The sequence below is a fragment of the Equus asinus genome, chromosome 7 (genome assembly GCF_041296235.1).
Source record: "Equus asinus isolate D_3611 breed Donkey chromosome 7, EquAss-T2T_v2, whole genome shotgun sequence".
Taxonomy (NCBI): Eukaryota; Metazoa; Chordata; class Mammalia; order Perissodactyla; family Equidae; genus Equus; species Equus asinus.
The window spans coordinates 51,161,687-51,180,218 of NC_091796.1; the positions used below are offsets into that span (position 1 = coordinate 51,161,687).

Genomic DNA, 18,532 nt, shown 5'->3' on the forward strand with positions numbered 1-18,532 from the left:
GAGGGTTCACAAATTTTAAGCTTAACTCTTTAAGGAATACCTTTGATTGATATGGAAAAATTGGGATTGGAATTTGGCTTAGGAAGCATGATAAGTTTAGATGTGTTGAATTAATGTGATGGTAGGACATTGGATTTTTTTCTCTCTTTTTTGTGGTAAAATATACATGACATAAAACTTAACATTTTAAAATGTACAATTCAGTGGCATTAAGTACGTTTACAACATTGTGCCATCATCACCACTGTCTGTCTCCAGAACTTTCTCATCAACCTAAATAGAATTTGTACCCATTAAACGATAACTCCCCATTTCCCTCTTCCCTCAGCCCCTGGTAACCACTATTCTACTTTCTGTCTTTATGAATTTGCCTATTTTATGTATCTCATGTAAGTGGAATCATACAGTATTTATCCTTTTGTATCTGATTTATTTCATTGAGCGTAATGTCTTCAAGGTTCATCCATGCATCAGAATTTCATTCTTTTTTAAGGTTGAACAATATTTCATTGTATGTATATACCACATTTTGTTTATCCGTTCATTTGTTCAAGGACATTTGAGTTCTTTCCACCTTTTGGCCTTTTTGAATAATGTTACTATGAATATTGGTGTGCAATACCTATTTGAGTCTCAGCTTTCAGTTCTTTTGGGTATATACCCAGCTGTGCACTTGCTGGATCACATAGTAACTGTATGTTTGACTTTTTGAAGGACTGCCAGACTGCTTTCTACAGCAGTTGCTTTCCCGTTCTGCATTCCCATCAGCAAAGCACAAGGGTTCCCGTTTCTGCACGCTTTCACCAGTACTTGTTATTTTCTATTCTTTTAAATTTTTATAATAGCCTTTCTGATGGGTATGAAGTGGTATTTCATTGTGATTTTCATTAATACATTGGATTTTAAATGTATTGAAGATAGCGGAATACAAAAATGCTACCTTCATTACCAAAAGTCTACTCTATTTTGTTAATTTGCCTATTTCCTGGGAATGCCAATTACAAGATTAAACTGCAGAAATATGTAAAAATCCGGGGTCTGATATTGTATAAGAAAGATTAATAATTTTACTTTTAGATGTTAAATGAAATTAGAGAATAGAATTTCTTGAATTCATGTATATTCAGATTGCTAAATATTTGTGACTGTTAATGATAACTATAAATTATGAAACGTATGCTGCAGAATGGAATCAAACTCTTAAAAAGTCAAAGAACAGAAGACATGCAAAATCTACTTTAAGAGCTTTTTTAGCTTCAGTAATGAATTTGAATAAATATAATATACGGCCATTTTATTATCAATTAACAATTTTGTAGAAATTTGAATCTATTTGCTGTAATGTAATGTACAGGAATGAACTGTTAAAAAAGTTGGCATGAGGACTGTTAATAGCCAAGATATAGAGGTGACTTTAAAAACATATTAAGGAAAAGCCTGGAGTAGAATTTGCCTTATTATTTTCTGAATCTATCTATCTGTGCCCCTCCCTTCCTTATTTTCTAGTTCATTTATCCATTTATCCATTCTCTCACTCATTAATTAAATTAATTCAGTTTACTTATAGATATTCACTGAATAACAACTGTATATGAGACGCCGTGTCAGCCCTAGGACTTCAGTAGAGTTTAGGACAGAGTCCTTCTATCCCAGAACTTCTTATGTTCTTGAGGGACACAATTAAACTAAACTACTATATAGTATAAAAAGCTCTGTCATAGGAGAATTCTAGGATACTATGAGGGCACGTAGAATGGCTGTCCAACCCAGACTTGAGGACAGGGTGTCAAGGAAAGCTTTATGGAGGCAGGGATTTTGTTTAAGCTGAGTCTTTACAGTAGGTATTAATCATATGAAGAGTATTCCAGGCTTAGAGAGTAATAGCATTTGCTAAACTTCGGAAACAAGATGGAATAAGACTTGTTCAAGGAAGTGAAAAAGGTTCACGTTGACCAGATTGGAATGTGAAGCAAAGAGTGGTTAGAAATGAAACTGGGGAGATAAGAAGTAGCAGATCATGTAGGGTTTCATTTTAAGACTTTTAGACGTAATTCCGAGGGTATTGGGAAGCTATTGAAAGCAGGTGACATGATCAGGTTTGTGTTTAATTTGTTTAATATTAATCTTATTTATTTTTGGATAGATAGTACATTCATATAGTAAGGTTCAAAATGTATGAAAAGTATACAGTGAAAAGTCTTCCTCTAATCCTGTCGTCCAGTCACCTGCTTCCTCCTCTCAGTGCAGCTGTTCATATATGAAACACAATATGTACACATACTCCCCTTCCCCTTGTTGTTTAGATGGTAGCATACTACACACACTTTTGCACCTTGCTTTTTCCCCTTCACTTAAGCGTACTTTACACATTGTTTTATATCTCATTGTCTTTCGTACTTTCATTTACTTAGTTTTTAATTGCTAACATTTGGATATATTATGCACATGCCATTTTCCACATGTATGTGTGTATCTGCAGGATAAATGTCAAGAAGTTGAGTTGCTGGGTTAGAGGGTTTGAAAATTTTGGCAGATATTGCCAGATGGCTATGATAGAGGTTGTATCATTTTATTAGCGCACTGGAAATGTGTAATTTTGCCTGTTTTCCCACATCCTTACCATCATAGTGTGTTATCGTTGTTTTTGATCTTTGCCAATCTGATAGATAAAAAATAGTATTTCAGTATGGTTTTAATTTGCATTTCCCTTATTATGAGTGTAGTTGAGCATTTTTACATATGTTTAGTAACCATTTGTATTTTTTTAAGTGAACTATTTGTTTCTTTTGCATACTTAAAAAAATTGGGCTTTTCTTTTTCTTATTAATTTATGGGAGCTCTTTGTATGTTAGGGAAGTTAGCTCTTTGTCTCTGACATGAATTCCAAATATATTTTTACTAGTGTGTCATTTTAATTTTAATTATGATGTTTTTTGTTTGTTTTCTGCCACACACACAGCATTCATCTTTTTCTTTTATGACTTTTGGATTTTTGAGTTGTAATTAGAAAAGTATTCCTTCACCAAGGCTTTGAAAGAATTTTCCCATGTTTTCTTCTAGAACATTTATGTTTTTCACATTTATATACTTGATCCATTTAGATTTTGTTCTGGTATAAAGTGTGAAGTATGGATCCAACTTTTTTTTTTCTTCCTGGATGACTACCCATTTATCCCACTGTCATTTATTGAGTTTTTCCCTGCTTATTTGAGATGCTAGATATACTTAATTTGCATATGTATTTGAGTTTATTTCTGGACTTTAAGTCTTACTTAATTTAAATATATTTGTCCATGTGCCAGTCTCTTGAGATTTTATAATATGAATATGTTTTGATATTTGGTAGTGTTCATCCCTCTCCCTCCCGTTCTCGCCTCATTGCTCCTCTTTTACAGAGTGTTCCTGTTTTTTGTTGTTGTTTATTTTCCCATATGAATTTTAAGATTAATTTTAATGTCTGGTTAGAAAAAATATTGGTTGGAATTTTTATGGCATCAGGCTAAATTTATAAATTAAATTAGTGGATTATTGACATCTTGAAGATGTTGATGACCCTGCCCTAAAGCATGAACATGGCTTTCCATTTGTTTAAGCTTCTGTAATCATTCTGTAAAATTTTCTTTATAAAGGCCTTGCAAATTTCTTGTTAAGTTTCAGTAGTTTTTTTGAATCTCTTGGGTTTTTCTGGAAATAGTAAGAGTTTCACTTATACCTTTCCAATTATTATATCTCTAATCTCAATCATCCTCAAACAGAGGAGGATTGGCAAAAGGTGTTAGCTCAGAGTCAATCTTCCTCACCAAAAAATAAACAAATACATATAAATAAAAATGTAAAAAAAGAAGATATCCATATATTGTCCCTGAGCTAACATCTGTGCCAGTCTCCCTCTATTTTGTATGTGGGTTGCTGCCACAGTATGTCTTGGTGAGTGGTGTCGGCCTATGCCTGAGATCTGAACCCACAAACCCCGGGCTGCCGAATTAGAGTGTGCCAAACTTAACCACTGTGCCACTGAGCTGGCCCTATGGATATATTCTTGTTATTAATTTCTAACTTAAATCCATTGGGGTATAAGCATGTACTCTGATGATTTCAGTCCTTTTACATTTATTGAGCCTTGTTTTATGGTCCAGCATATGAGTTATCTTTGTGACTGTACCATGTGCTATTTTTGTGTATTCTTTTCAAATATATATTTTATAATTGTTGGATGCAGTGTTCTATGACTGTTAGAAAGATCAAGTTGGTTTGTAATATTGTTCAGAACTTCTCTGTCTTCAGAGATTTTTTTGGTTTAAATGGTCTGTCAATTGCTGAGTAGATTTTTTAGGTGAGTTTAGAGTAGTGTTTAGTCAAGGGCTAATTATTCCATTTTACTGATGCAAGATCTGTCTGATCTACCCAATACTCCTGTCATGAACTGTTATAGGTCTGAAATGTTATCCTATCTGGAGGCTAACAAATTAGTGAGTTTAGACCTAAGATTTTATTGAAATAGATTTAGATCTAAGATTTTATTAAATAAGGATTTTATTGCTCCCAGAATAGGAAGCATGTGCTCTGTGTTTAGAGACTTCCCTTGTATCTCAGGTCCCATGGGGATGATGCCAAGCAGCTTCATTGGATGCTGTACATGCAGTAGATTTGATTCATAGCTAACAAAGGCCAAGCTTAGGGAACCCCCAATCTTTTAAATGGGTTGCAAACAAACCTGTCCAACTTTTTGCCCCAGAGAGAGCCTTTATTAACCTGGACAGCAAACAAATCTGCCCTCTGCCTTGGAGGGAGATGCACTCTCCATCTTCCATGCTGTACAAATATCCTTGAAAATTCATTCTGGATCAAAAGCTGTCAGTGCTTCTGTTCGCACAGAGAGACCCATGGTGAATTGTCTCCCAATTGCCCTGTGAATCATGAGGTTTTCCAGTCTGAGTGTTAGAAACAGGCACTATTCTTGGCCTTGTGGGAGCTCCAGGCACTGCTGCTTCTAGTCCTTCTGGGTGGTTCTTTTCCTGGCCTTGGTTAATTCCCTCACACACTCAAGCAGATCGGTACTTAGGGGAATTTCTTCAGTGTGACTATCTGCAGATCTACAGGATTCTCTCTCTGTATAGCGGTTTCCTCTCTGGTACTCTGTCCTGTACACTCTTTCTTCGTCTCCTCCCCATATTCTCAGCTTTGTCTCCTCAACCCTGGACTTCTTCCAGGTTCTGCCCAGATTCTTCCTTCCTGTGGCCTGGAAACTCTCCAGACAATGGGCTGGGGCAATCATAGGGCTTACCTGAGATTTCTTTCACTGTCCTTTGTTGCCAAATGTCCAGTGTCTTGAAAGCTGTCGTTGTTCTTGTTCCATCTTGGTTGGAAGTGGAAGTCTCTGATGCTTTGAACATTTTCTCTTTATCGTTTATTTTCAGCAATTTGATTATGATGCTTCTTAGTGTAGTTTTCTCCTCCTCCTCCTCTGTTTATTGAGCTTGGATCTATAAATTTGTAGTCTTGAGCAAATGTGGAAAATTTCAGCCATTACCTCCTCAAATATTTTTTCTTTCCCATTCATCTTGGATACTTTTATTGCATTGTTCTCAGGTACACTAATCTTTTCTTCTTCATTGTCTCCTGTTAATCCAGTCTAATGTATTTTTCACTTCAGCGTTGTAGTTTCCATCTCTAGAAGTTTAATTTGGTCTTTTTTCTATAGTTTCCATGTCTCTTCTTAACATGCTCGTTTTTTTCTTTGCACTTTTGAAACTATGAATATGGTTATAATAAGTGCCTTAATATCCTTTTCTACTTTTTTCCCCTAATCTTTTAAAATGGGCTACAAATAAACCTATCCAGTCTTTTGTACCAATTGTATCATCTGTGTCATTCCCGTGTGTTTCTATTGAGTGATTTTTCTTCTTATAATATGTTGCGTTTTCCTGCTTCTCTATAGTCCTGGTAATTTTTTATTTTTTGTAAGACATTTTAATTTTAGCTTGTTAGGTACTAGATATATTCATGTTCCTATAAATATTCTTGGGCTTTGTTCTTGGACAGTTACTTTGAAACTGGTTGATCCTTTTGAGATTTCCTTTAAGATTTTGAGACTTTCTTTAAGATTTTTTAGTTTGGACCAGAGCAGATTTTAGAGCTATTTTCTTCCTCCACTACTGAGGCAGTACCCTTCCGAGTATTCCACTGATGCCCTGTAAAGTATGAGATTTTCCATTATGGCTGGAGGGAGCAGTAACTGTTCCCGGCCCTGTGTGAGCATTGCAAATTGTGCTCTCTGATCATTTCATCTATTTATTTCCCTGATCTTGGGTAGTTTCACTACGTGATGAAAGACTTGAGTGGACCTTCTGCAGCTCTTAAGACCTCTGTCTCTGAGCAGCTGTCTCCTCTCTGGTATCCTGCCCTGCAAACTCTAGCTACCTTGGCCTTTCCAGACTTTCCAGCTCCATCTCCTCAACTCAGAGAGACTGTTGGACTCTGAATGGGTCCCTTCCTTGTGCTGCTGCCTGGAAATTTTGTCAGGGCAGTAAGCTGGAGCAATCATTTGTTTCTCCTTTTGTAGGGACCACTGTTCTGCACTGCTTGACATCCATCTAAGGTCTGAAAGCCTTTTTAAAAAATACATTTTGTACGTTTAAAAAATTTGTACATTTTAAAAACGTAATTTTAGATGAAACGTTAAATCTGATCCCTGGTACTCCATCTTGTCCAAAAGCGGAACTTGGCTTTTAATTTTATAATTATTGTAGTTGTATTTTTGCAAAACTTGGTTTATATTGCTCTTTTAGTTTAGTTGCTCTTTTCTTTTTTTACAATTCAAGCTATGTTTCATTAAATCAAACGTAAGTTTATTTTAAAATTAAATCACTAGAAAAATGTAAGATTAAATGTTGTGATTTAAACTTAATTCTCTATAGATTAGAAATTCTCTTTTCTTCTAGAAACTTTTGTATTATCAAATTCATTTTATAGATTTTTAAGGATACCTTTTCTTATATAAATTGTTTGGTTATTTAATTGTAAGTGAATTTGTGAGGTTTTTTCATTCTGCAATTAAGAAACAGCAGTTCAAAGGCATACTCACACATTCTTTTCTTTTCATTGTAGTGTAAAATTATTTTAGTGTGAGCATTAAGAATGTTGATTTCAATCCATAAATTCAAATATTCAAGCACAGTAGGAATTTCATTATTTAGAAAATTATTTTAATGTCAGTGACCATTTAATGTATTTAAAATTTTTTTCTTACAGATCAGGGGGCTGATTTTGGATGGTTCTTCACAGTTAATCCAAGAAGGTCTTAAAAGTGGCTTTCTTCATCCTCTTCTTGAAAAACAGGACAAGTGTAGTGAGCCCATGACTTTACCACTTGATACGTGCAATTTGGCAGAATTATGTGAAATGGCAAAGCATTTGCCTTCTCTGAATGAAGTAGAACTTCAGACGTTACAATTGATGGAAGATGATATGGTTACAGAGCAGGATTTATTTTCACGGGTTGTTGAAAACAACTCAAGCTTTACAAAAATGATTACTTTAATGGGACAGAAATACCTGCTGCCACCACAAAGCAGTTTTCTTTTGTCTGACATTTCTTGTATGCACCCACTTCTGAACTGTAAGTAATTATTATGTTTATTATTAGAAAAAGTAATTTTTCTGTGGCCTCAAAAGTCAAGAGCTAGTCTGAACGTTGAATGAGGGTCAGCATTTTATGAAGATACGGTAAATACTTAATTTTCTCTGTGTAATTTTTCTTTTAAATTCAATTTTAAGTACTGACTTTTGATTTAAAAAAATTTTTAAATTCTTATTATGAACAAAGGGTCAAAAACTAGTCCCCAGGAAAGCAAATACAGTTACTGCTTGTACCCAGAAATTCAGGATACAATTGGATTTGACCAAGTAACTTTATTTAACTTTTCTTTATGGTAAAGTAGAAACACTTTAGATATGAGTATTTATCCCCAAACCATTCCTAGTCTTTTAGGTTACATTTTAAGCTAATGTTCAAGTTTATTGTCTAAAATTTCTTGACATAGTTTCCTGTAGAAGGTTAAACATTTTAAATATTGAAGTCCACATTCACCCAGACCTGAATTTGAATTTAGATTCTGAAGCTTAGAACTGAGTCTTTTGGCTATTCACTCTGTAAAACTGAGCCTCAGTTTCCTAATCTATGGATATGATAATATTTGCATCTGAAGATCATTTTTAGGATTAAGTGAAATAATCTGTATCAGTTGCTTATCTCAGTGATTTGTGTTTTTAATAAATTATAACTATTATAATATTTTAAGAGGTGAGTTATGTAAGAGGTGTATTGATCAAGTTGAATTTAATCTACTATTTATTGTTATTTGGATATTTTATAGCAAAATTTTAAGTTATTAAATAACATAGCTTGTTAATGAAAAGTTCTTTTAATTGCTATCAAACTATCTTACACGTGAGTGGTTATTCATGTCACCATATTGCAAATTCTTCAAGATAAATGACAGAATAACAAATTAATGAGAAAATATACTCTGTTTGAACATTTTTTCCATTCTTTTTGATCTTTGTTACTCTAATAGTTTAAAAAGTGTTACTTCTTTTAATTTGCATTCTTTTGGTTACTTATGAGATTGTATGTTGACAAAAATATACCTAGGTTTATAAAAGTGGGAGAAGGGATGGCTCTTCCTTACAGTAGAATTCCAATTAATAAATGTGAGTGAAATGATGGAAGTAGGAAATTTCCATTTGGCAAACACCATAGTCATTGAATATCAAAATAGTGGGTAAAAAGTTGAGAAACAGGATATCTGCAGTCTTAAAGTATTTCCCCATAAGATACTTATTTATTAAAAAGGGAAAACTGGAGAAGCTTGGCAGACAACACTTTAACCTAGTAATTAAAGGTAATATCACCAATAATGAGACATTTTGGCATCCTGTACATGTTCCTTTGATGAGGGCATAGCATTGCTTACGTAGTACTCTTGTCAAAAATAACTAACCTAAATTTAATCATGAGGAAGTACCAAATCCAAATTGAAAGACATTCTATAGAAAAACTAGCCAGTAGCCTTCAAAAGTGTCAAGGTCATAAAAGACAAAGAAAGACTGAGGAACTTTCCCAACTGGAAGAGGTTTAGGAGACATGGCAGCTAAATGCAATGTGTAATTCTGGTTTAGATCCTGGACCAGAGAAAAGGACACTAGTAGACGACTGAGAAAATTTTATTATGGTCAATGTATCAGTTATAAGATGGAAGTTATTTCAAAATAAAAAATTAAAGCAAAAAAAAAAAAACTCACCTAGGTTTGAAAGGACCATATTAATATGGTTTCCAAGACTTAAAGGGCATTTACAAATTATTGGTGTCCAGGTTGGTGAGCTGTAGTTATTTTCAGGTAGTCTTTGCAAAAATAACAATAGGTGAAATGATATTAAAATCCCAGAGGTACAGAATTATAAGGGAAATCTCTTAATTTTTTTAGGTAAATTATTCTATTTGAATAAATGTCACAGACCCTTTGGTACATTCATTATATTTGTGTCTGTAGTGAATGCACTTCAGTTTTGAAGAACATATTTAGTTTTTAAAGTGATTGCATATGGAAGATATTTTCTAAAATTGTATCTTTGATTTCAGGTAGGCAAACATATGATGTGATTGTGATAGATCCACCGTGGCAGAACAAGTCAGTTAAAAGAAGTAACAGGTAAGTGTAAATAAATTATCTATTAGATATGCTTTCTAAAAGTTATTGTCCTTTGTACATTCTAGTTACATGTGCTAAAACCATTACTTTGTGATATAGGTTATCTGAAACTACCAAAAAACTGTAGTTTTAAAATTTTAATTCCCCTAACTAGATAGTTCTCTTGAACTGGAACTATATATAGGTTATAAGAATGTCAAGCGTAATATATTTATTAATGACTAAAGTTATTGACTGAACCAGTTCAGGGATGTTTTTGAAATACCAAAGGGCAACATTTTTGCCTTCTTTGATATCAAATTCTAAAGTTTAGAAATATATGCTAAAATGTAGTTTTCCTTAATAACTGCTATGAATGAATTTGTCCAGTTCTTACTAGACTGAGCAATTCCTATTACCTTGATTTAAACTTCCTATGAGATTTCCTTCTCTCCACAATTATCTTCAGCTTTCCAATAGGATTTTTTTCTTTTAAAGGTGCAAGAATCATACGAAGAATTTATGTAGATGTTCTCTGTGTGTGTGTTTGTGCATGTGTGTAGGTATCTATAACTGCATATAATTTTTTTAAACCACTTAAAAATAAGAGAAAGTTGCTCTGAAATATTTCATTCTATATTTCCTAAAAGCAAAGATATTCTTTTACATAATCATAATGCAACTGTCAAAATAGGTAATTAAAATTGATACAATGCTCTTATTGATACAGTGTTATGTCATCTACAGACTTTATTCAGGTTTTACCAGTTGTCCCAGAAATGTCCTTTATAGCAAAATAAAATTCTGGATCATGCATTACATTCAGTTGTCATGTCTCTTTAGTATCCTTTCATCTGGAAAAGTTCCTCAGTCTTTCTTGGTGTTTCATGAAATTGACGTTTTTGAAAGCAACATTAGAAAACTAATACAGTATCCATTGATGATTCTTGCCCACATCAGTTATTATTAAGGTAATTGCCAGATGGTGATTGTATAATACCATCTTTTCTTCTATACTTTTACTGTAAATAAGAGTGATGGGAATTTTTGAACCATATTTCATGGGCTTATCTGCATGTGTATGTTTTATTGACCCAGCCTTCTTCAGCTGTGAAAAATAAGTGAATGTAGAGGCAAAGAAATAAGAGGATTTGGGGGTGGGGTAGGTATGAGTGTCAAATTAAAGGTCAGATAGATTGCAGGGATAAGAAAGAGGCGGCGAGTAGGGATAAGAATCTTGTATGGCAATTGACTGTAAATTATCTTTTCCCCTTTCATACCTATTTGTTCTTCTAAGTCCTGCTGAAATGTTACCTCTTCCATACAGCTTTTCCAGATTCCTCCAGGCAGAGGTGCTCAGTTTCTGGTGTCCTTTAGCAAATTTTAGTACTTTTTATCTGTTCTTTATGTTAGTCACAAGAGTGAGTGATCTGTCCTTTCTATGAGATTGTGAATATTAGATTGCGAGCTCCTTGAGAGAAGGATGCTACTATATGTTTTTAAAAATTGAGATAAAATTCACCATTTTATCTGACCACTTTAATGTGTACAGTTAAGTGGTTTAATGTATTCACAATGTGTGCAACCATCACTATATCTGATTCTAGAATATTTCCATCATCCCAGAAAGAATCTTCATACCTCCCAGTTCACCCCTTTGCCCATCTCCTGGCAACCACTAACCTATTTTCTGTCTCTGTAAACTTGCCCTTTGTGGACATTTCTTGTAAATAGAATTGTATAGTGTATGACGTTTGTGTCTGTCTCATTTCATTTGGCATATATTTTCGTGGTTCATTCATATTGTAGCATGTATCAGTACTTCATTCCTTTATATGGCTGAATAATATTCCATTATACGGATATACCACATTTATTTATTTATTCATCAGTTGATGGATGTTTGGATTTTTTCCAATTTTTGGCCATAATGTTGCTATGAACATTTGTGCATAAACTTTCCTGTGAACATGTATATTAAAGATTTTGGCCTTGCCCAAAGAGAAGTCTGACCTTTTCCCTCAGCTTCTGGGAGGTAAGCTATGTCATACCTGATAGGATTATCCATGTTAAGTGTTCTTGGTTGGAGGAGTAGGTCAAGAGACTGGCCACACCAGAGAGACCAACCATGTGATTTAGGGTAGGGGCTTTAGGTCACAGTGGTATTAGGTGACCTGGAGCCTGGGTTCAACCGTGTGGGCAGTTATTCACTCTATCATGCCTATATAATGTAGCTCCAGTAAAAACTCTGGACATTGAAGCTGGGATGAACTTCTCTGTTTAGCAATATGCTGTGTATTATCACACATTGATGCCAAGAAGGTATTGCATCCTGACTCCATGAGAGAGAACAATGGAAGCTCTGTGTGTGAAAAACCCTCCCAGACTCTGCTATGACTCTCTTCCTTTGGCTGATTTTAATCTGTAACAAACTATAATAACCTTTACATAATAAACTGTAATAAACCTTCCCCTGTAATAAACTAACCGTGAATATAAGAGCTTTCAGTAAGTTCTAGTAGGCTTTCTGACAAATTATTGAACCTGAGGGTGGTTTTGCAAACTGCCCAAACTTCCAGTTGGTTGTAGAAGGGAGGGCGGTCTTGAGGGCTGTGCCTTCAAACTTTGTCATTTGCCTAACTCCAGGCAATATGTTTTCAGTTCTCTTGGGCGTATACTTAGGAGTAGAGTTGCTGCATCACATGGTCACTCTATCTTTAAGTCTTTGAGGAACTACCAAACTGTTTCCCATCATGACTGTGGCATTTTGCATTTTACATTCCTGCCAACAGTGTATGAGCGTTCCAGTGTCTCCCCAAGCTTGCCAACACTATTTTTCTGTTTTTTTGTTTTGTTTTTTAAAATTATAGCCATCCTAGTGGGTATGAAGTAATATCTTATGGTTTTGATTTGCATTTCTCTGATGACTAATGATATTGAGCCTCTTTTTGTGTCCTTATTGGTCATCTGTATATCTTCTTGGAGAAATGTCTGTTGAAATCTTTTGCACATTTTTAAATTGAGTTGTCTTTTTGTTGTGTTTGTAAGTGTTCTTTATATATTCTGGATACTAGAACCTTATCAGATTTATGATTTGCAAATATTTTCTGCCATTCTCTATGTTGTCTTTTTACTTTCTGTGTAGTGTTCCTGAAGCACAAAGTTTTAAATTTTGATTAATTCCAGCTTATCTGTTTTTCCTTTTGTTGCTTGTGTATTTGGTGTTCTTTTAAAGAAACCATTGCCTTAACCAAGATCCTGAAGATATAGACCTGTGTTTTCTTCTAAGACTTTTAGCTCTCACATTTAGGTGTTTGAACTATTTTGAGTTTAATTTTATATATGGTATAAAGTAGAAATACAATTTTATTCTTTTGCATTTGGAAATCCAATTGTCCAAGCATCATTTGTTCCCCATTGGTTCTCATTATTAGAGTTCAGTATTAAATTCAAAAGAATCAAAGAGGCCAGTTCTATAATATTCTTTGGTAATGTGTTCCAGTTTTCTCCAAGAATTATTTTTTAAAAAAACTAGCTTAAATTTCATTTCCTTCCTTTTATTTTAATGAAAATTAATAGTTTTTTATATCTTATTCTTGAATAGGCTATGCAAGTTTAAAAAAGTAAACAAATGTTTGATCATAATTAGCAGCATCTTTGGGGAATAGCTTTTATAACTCTGAATAATAGAATCCTTCCTTTTATAGTATTTTATGATAGTTTTACATAGTACATTTTGAACTTTTTCTTTTTTTCCCCATTTATCCTATGTGTATATTTATGATCTCATTGTAGTGAGTTATATTGCTTCTTTTCCTCAAATTTTGCTTTTAAAAATTCCAAATTTGAGAAAAGTTGAAAGAGCGCTACATGAATATCAAATTACCTTTCCCCTAGATTCACCAGTTATTAATATTTCACCACTTCTGCATGCATTTTCTCTCTCTCCATCTCTTGGCTTTATCTGATGTTGCAGACATCATGATTTCACCCACAGATTCTTTAACATGCATCTCTTGAAAACAAGGACATTTTCCTACAAAACTACAATACCATTATCCTCCATCGCCAAGAAGGGTACTGTTAATATTGGTAATAATATTATAAAATATACATTAATATTCAGATTTCTCCAGTTATCCTCAAACTGTTCTTTATGGCTATGTTTTTGTTTTTCAGATGCAAGATCCAGTCAAGGATCACTCATTACATTTGGTCTTTATTTTTCATTTTGTTCCTTGTAGAATGGTCTCCCAGCCTTTTTTTATCTTTCAGGACATTGACTCATTTTTTTAAGAGTCCATGCCCCTTGTTTGTAGATTTCCCACAATTTGGATTTGTCTGATTATTTCTTCATAATTAGGTTTAAATTAAACATTTTTGGCAAGAATACTGCATAGGTGATATTGCACAGTCTCTATTGCAACAGATGCATATTTTGGAATTTGCTTAGTTGTTTCCAGGAGATTAGAAGGAGAAAATGGAATATGACTCTTTCATCCTTTCCACCCCCCAGATCAACTCAATTAATAAAATTAAAGCAATCAAGAAATCTGCAGTTATTGAAACCATCAAACTTCAAATTTTTGACCTGATGTTTTTCATACTGTGGCAAACTTATTAGTCTTTTAAAATCATCACTTTGATTATAAGAAATGCTAGTATACTGGAAGAGTACTGGTGTAGATGGCAGGAAACTTGGGTGCATGAGATCTGAATTTGTTTTACTCATTTATTTGTTTATTTGAGAAATATTTATTGATCACTTCCTGACATCATGCATTTGCCATGTGTTAGAACTGGATTCCAGTGTTTATTGCATTTGGCCATTTGGATGTCATTTACTTTTTCCAGAGCAAATATAGTAGTAGAAGCCTCATTGTAGTCAACTGAAGAATAAAATAAAGGAGAGAAAGTAGAAAGACTAAATGCATACCAATCCTTAGCTTAGCTGTAGACAGAATGAGACTGAACTGAGGGAATTTCTCTCTTCTGTTTCCCTATCCCCCTCTCTCCTTCGTTCCTCTCTCTTCTTTCTTCCATTAGAATCAGAGAGTATAAACATATTTGTAGGCTGATGGTAAGGAACTACTAGAGAGGTTGAAAATGCTGAAGGAGGGGATAATTAGCATTACAAGATATAAGAAGATGAGAATAAGATAACACAGCTGGAGGGATAAGCTTTAAATACGTGAGCCATGCCATTTTCCTTAAGAGGAAATATATAGAAATAGATAAGTAAAGGTATATAAGGAGGGAGGAAAGGGTTAGGTTGTTGAAGGAGTCTAGTGGCCTGTATTTTTACTGATTTATGAGTTAACTTCATCTGCAAAGAGTGAATTTGGGCAAGGGACTTGAAAATAGGTGAGGGTTTGTGATATTGGCCAAGGAGAAGTAAAAGATTTGAGTAGTTCTGAGAGCCTGAGAATACATTTAATTGACCCAATTCTTCAGTTCTTCGTTTTTCTCCGCTTGATTTTTCCATCTGAAAAAGTTGTGTTGAAGTTGAATTGAATTTAAGATTGTAGATTTGAAGGAGCTGTGGGGTGAGTGTTGGGGGGGATGGGAGTTGAGGGTACTGGTGAGAGGGCAAGGAAGTGATTGGTGATTGGTATTTGTGGAGAAGAGGAGCAAGTGTGGGCAGGAAGAAACTGATAGGCTCAGTAAGGTGGATGGATAGGGCACTGGGTGCTTGGGTGAGGTCTAAGAATAGGTGGGGGATAGGAGCTTATGGCCAGAGATGTAAGTTTATGGTTTCTAAGATGGAGCAAGTGTGAATGATGACAAGGTCCAGATTATGGCCACTGTAACGGAGTTTTGAAGTGGGATGAATGCAGTTGTATTTGTTCAGGAGAAGAATAATTGAGGTGTGCACATTATATAGATTGTGCTTTCAAATTATCATAATGGCAGTAATGGCAAGGACGGCAAAGATAATAGCAAGATCTGTTTTGATGAGGTAGAAAAGTCTCAGAGCTTAAGTCCTCATTGAATATGGAAAGTGTGGAGGAAGCGGATTGCATAAGGAACACTAAGGCTAGCATAGTTGGATAGCATCTTTTTCAAAGAGGAGGAAATTTTATGCAAAGGTGGATGAGTTATATAGCCTGGCAGCAGCAGTAGAGGAGCTGGGAGGATACTGACCTCTCCTCTCTCTGGTGTGTTGGAGAAAGGGCCACATTCATTTGATTGGGTATTGTAGAGCAGGTAGTGTTCTGGCAAAATGAAATAGACTTCATGCTATTAATGGCCAGCAGGTGCAAGACTACAGAATTTTTAAATTTTTTTTTTGTAATGAAAGCATGAAGGTTTCAGAGAGCCCAGTGGAAGAAAGAAGCAGGATGACAGGCTGAGGGTTGAAAATATAACGAAATGTTGAGACAGTAGTTTCAAAACTCATGTGACTGGGTCCCTGTGTAATGTACAGGATATGGAAACAAAACAAAATTAATTTTTAATGGGAGAAAAGCATGTTGTAAATATTAGTAAAATTACTGAAATGCAATGCATCTAGAAGTGATGAAGAAATATAGCCTGACAATTTTAAACTAGTAAAAATGAAAAATGAAGTTATTTCCGACCTGCATGTAATAATGCATCCACTGGGTGTCACTGTGGCTTCATATTTACTTATACAAATAAATAGCTATAGGAGCTTTGTGTTTGTGGAGTCAGTATTATACAGCTCTTTTCCCTGCTTATTTTTCTGGTTTGCAGTGAATTTTGCTAATTTTTTTTTCTGTTTATTTTTAGGTACAGTTATTTATCACCCTTGCAGATAAAGCAAATACCTATCCCTAAACTGGCTGCTCCAAACTGTCTTGTTATTACTTGGGTGACCAATAGACAGAAGCACCTACGTTTTGTAAAGGAAGAACTTTATCCTTCTTGGTCTGTGGAGATAGTTGCTGAATGGCACTGGGTAAAAGTAAGTTCAGAAGTTAACTTATTTGTTAATATAGCGTGACATATAAGTCACGTAAAGGTAGTATCTGCTTTTTAATTCTTAACATGTCACTGCTCTACTCCTTCAACATGGTCTAATTAAAACTTTTACTTTGATGCTAAATACTTTTGTCTCCTTACTCTCAAGGCGTTTTTTACCTGTTTGTTCTGTGTCTTTTTATAGTAGAGTCCCACACTCTTGGCCTTAGGAATCACTTAGGGAGATATCAGGATGGCATTTTAAGAAGGTCTGATGTCTCTAGTTAAAAAAACAAAAAAACTTTTGGGAATCTGTCACTAAACACAGAAATAGTCTTACCCTTCGTCTTCTTCCTCTTTACACATCCACAATTTCATTCACCCTTTGTGACTTCTTTCCTTCTTTCTCCTTTTTCTTATGTTGCTGGGGATGGGAGGGAAAACAGCAAAGTAACCCAATGTGGGAGGGGTGGGAAGATGGTGGACCAAGAACCTTTCTTACTTTAAATCTTAACTTAGGTCCTCAGTGCCTTTTGTGCTGCTGTGCCTATTTTTGAGAGAAATGATTCCAACTCTTGGATTGGTTGAATGATCTTTAGTATCTCTGCTGGCTATAAGAATACCAAAAAATATAGAAAGATGAGGCCTCAGTTCAGAGTTCATTGGACATCCTTTTAAAGATATATTGTCTACTTAGATAAATTCTGCAAAAGTCCTCCTACATTTTAAAAAGTAAGCCAGGTTATTATCAACTGAATGTTTAATATTTATATAGCTGGTATATTCATTTTAGACAGAGGAGAGTTCTATTTTTATGTGCATTGTGTGTACCTTGAAGTCTACTGGAATGTCTTCTAGAAGCTGTGTACACTGTTTATTTGCACCTGTTTCTGGAACTTGGCAAACAAACATTTACAGTTGTATCTTTGCTTTTATCATGTACTTTGGGCTTAACTTTGGTTGATTTGGTATAGGAGCATGAAAGGAATAGAAAACCCCACAATACCCTGTCTGTTATGCCAGTCCTTTTATAGTCAGAGACTGGGGCCAAAGTCAGGAAAATGTTACCTTCTGAAATCAAAACTGGTAAAATGTTATTACAGTAAAAACTGAGACCATTTATTCACTTGCAATAGTAATCAGTTCTAAGAGATGGTATGATTGACCAGAGTTTAAAACAAAAATACAATATATTATATGAAACACTTTAAGGTAATTACACAGATTGTTATAACAGAAGGAGTAATCTGCATTGAGTATAAAGGATATCCAAAGAATAAGAATTTGCCAGTGTTTATACAGCACTGCGTGGAAGAGATGCTGTCTCTCATGGGCCCTAGTGGTGATAAAAGGACTTTACTGATTTGGCTTTTTAGGTACTTGATATAGGGTAAAAAGGTCCATAGATAATAGATATGAATATTCTAACAGTTAAAATATGTATCTCCGTGGTTAATTAATGAATTTATATTGTTATTATAAATTGTGTTTTGAGTTTGATTAGCTTAGGTGAGTCTTTGAAAGTCTGAGGGTGAAATGATAAAATTCAGTTTCTGGGTTTATAATGCCAAGGGATTGGACTAAGTATTGTCTCTCTCATCAATCCTCGAGCTTCTTTCATTATTAATTTTAGTTCTGATAGTATTTAATGACACTATTTCCTATAAATAAAGGAAAATACTTTATTATAGTCTACTTGGTCACATTGCCAGTAATCAGTAAATGTTATTTGAACTTATGAATAAATGAATTAATGATGGCATGGTTTCCAGGAACAAATTTTAATGAAGAGTAGAGATTTTTGTGTGCAAGGTGATAAAATGATGTTTAAAATATTTCTTAATTCCTTATAGCTGTTCTGTCCAGTATGGTAGTCATTAGCCATATGTGGCTCTCAGTGCTTGAAATGTGACTAGTC

The 18,532-nt window shown here is 34.4% G+C and overlaps 1 protein-coding gene across 21 annotated transcripts in view; it reads left to right on the forward strand.

Annotated features, from left to right (window-relative positions):
* METTL4 (methyltransferase 4, N6-adenosine) overlaps positions 1 to 18,532 on the forward strand; it is a 154,071-nt gene that overhangs the window by 4,772 nt on the left and 130,767 nt on the right. For all 21 annotated transcript variants that reach the window (XR_011504509.1, XR_011504508.1, XR_011504507.1 and 18 more), the window contains exons 4-6: positions 7,252 to 7,618; positions 9,642 to 9,711; positions 16,444 to 16,618. Coding sequence is in view for 15 of the 21 variants with exons in the window: in XM_070513348.1 (XP_070369449.1) it covers positions 7,252 to 7,618; positions 9,642 to 9,711; positions 16,444 to 16,618 (612 nt within the window). In the remaining 6 variants the exon portion in view is untranslated. The remainder of the gene's footprint in view (positions 1 to 7,251; positions 7,619 to 9,641; positions 9,712 to 16,443; positions 16,619 to 18,532) is intronic.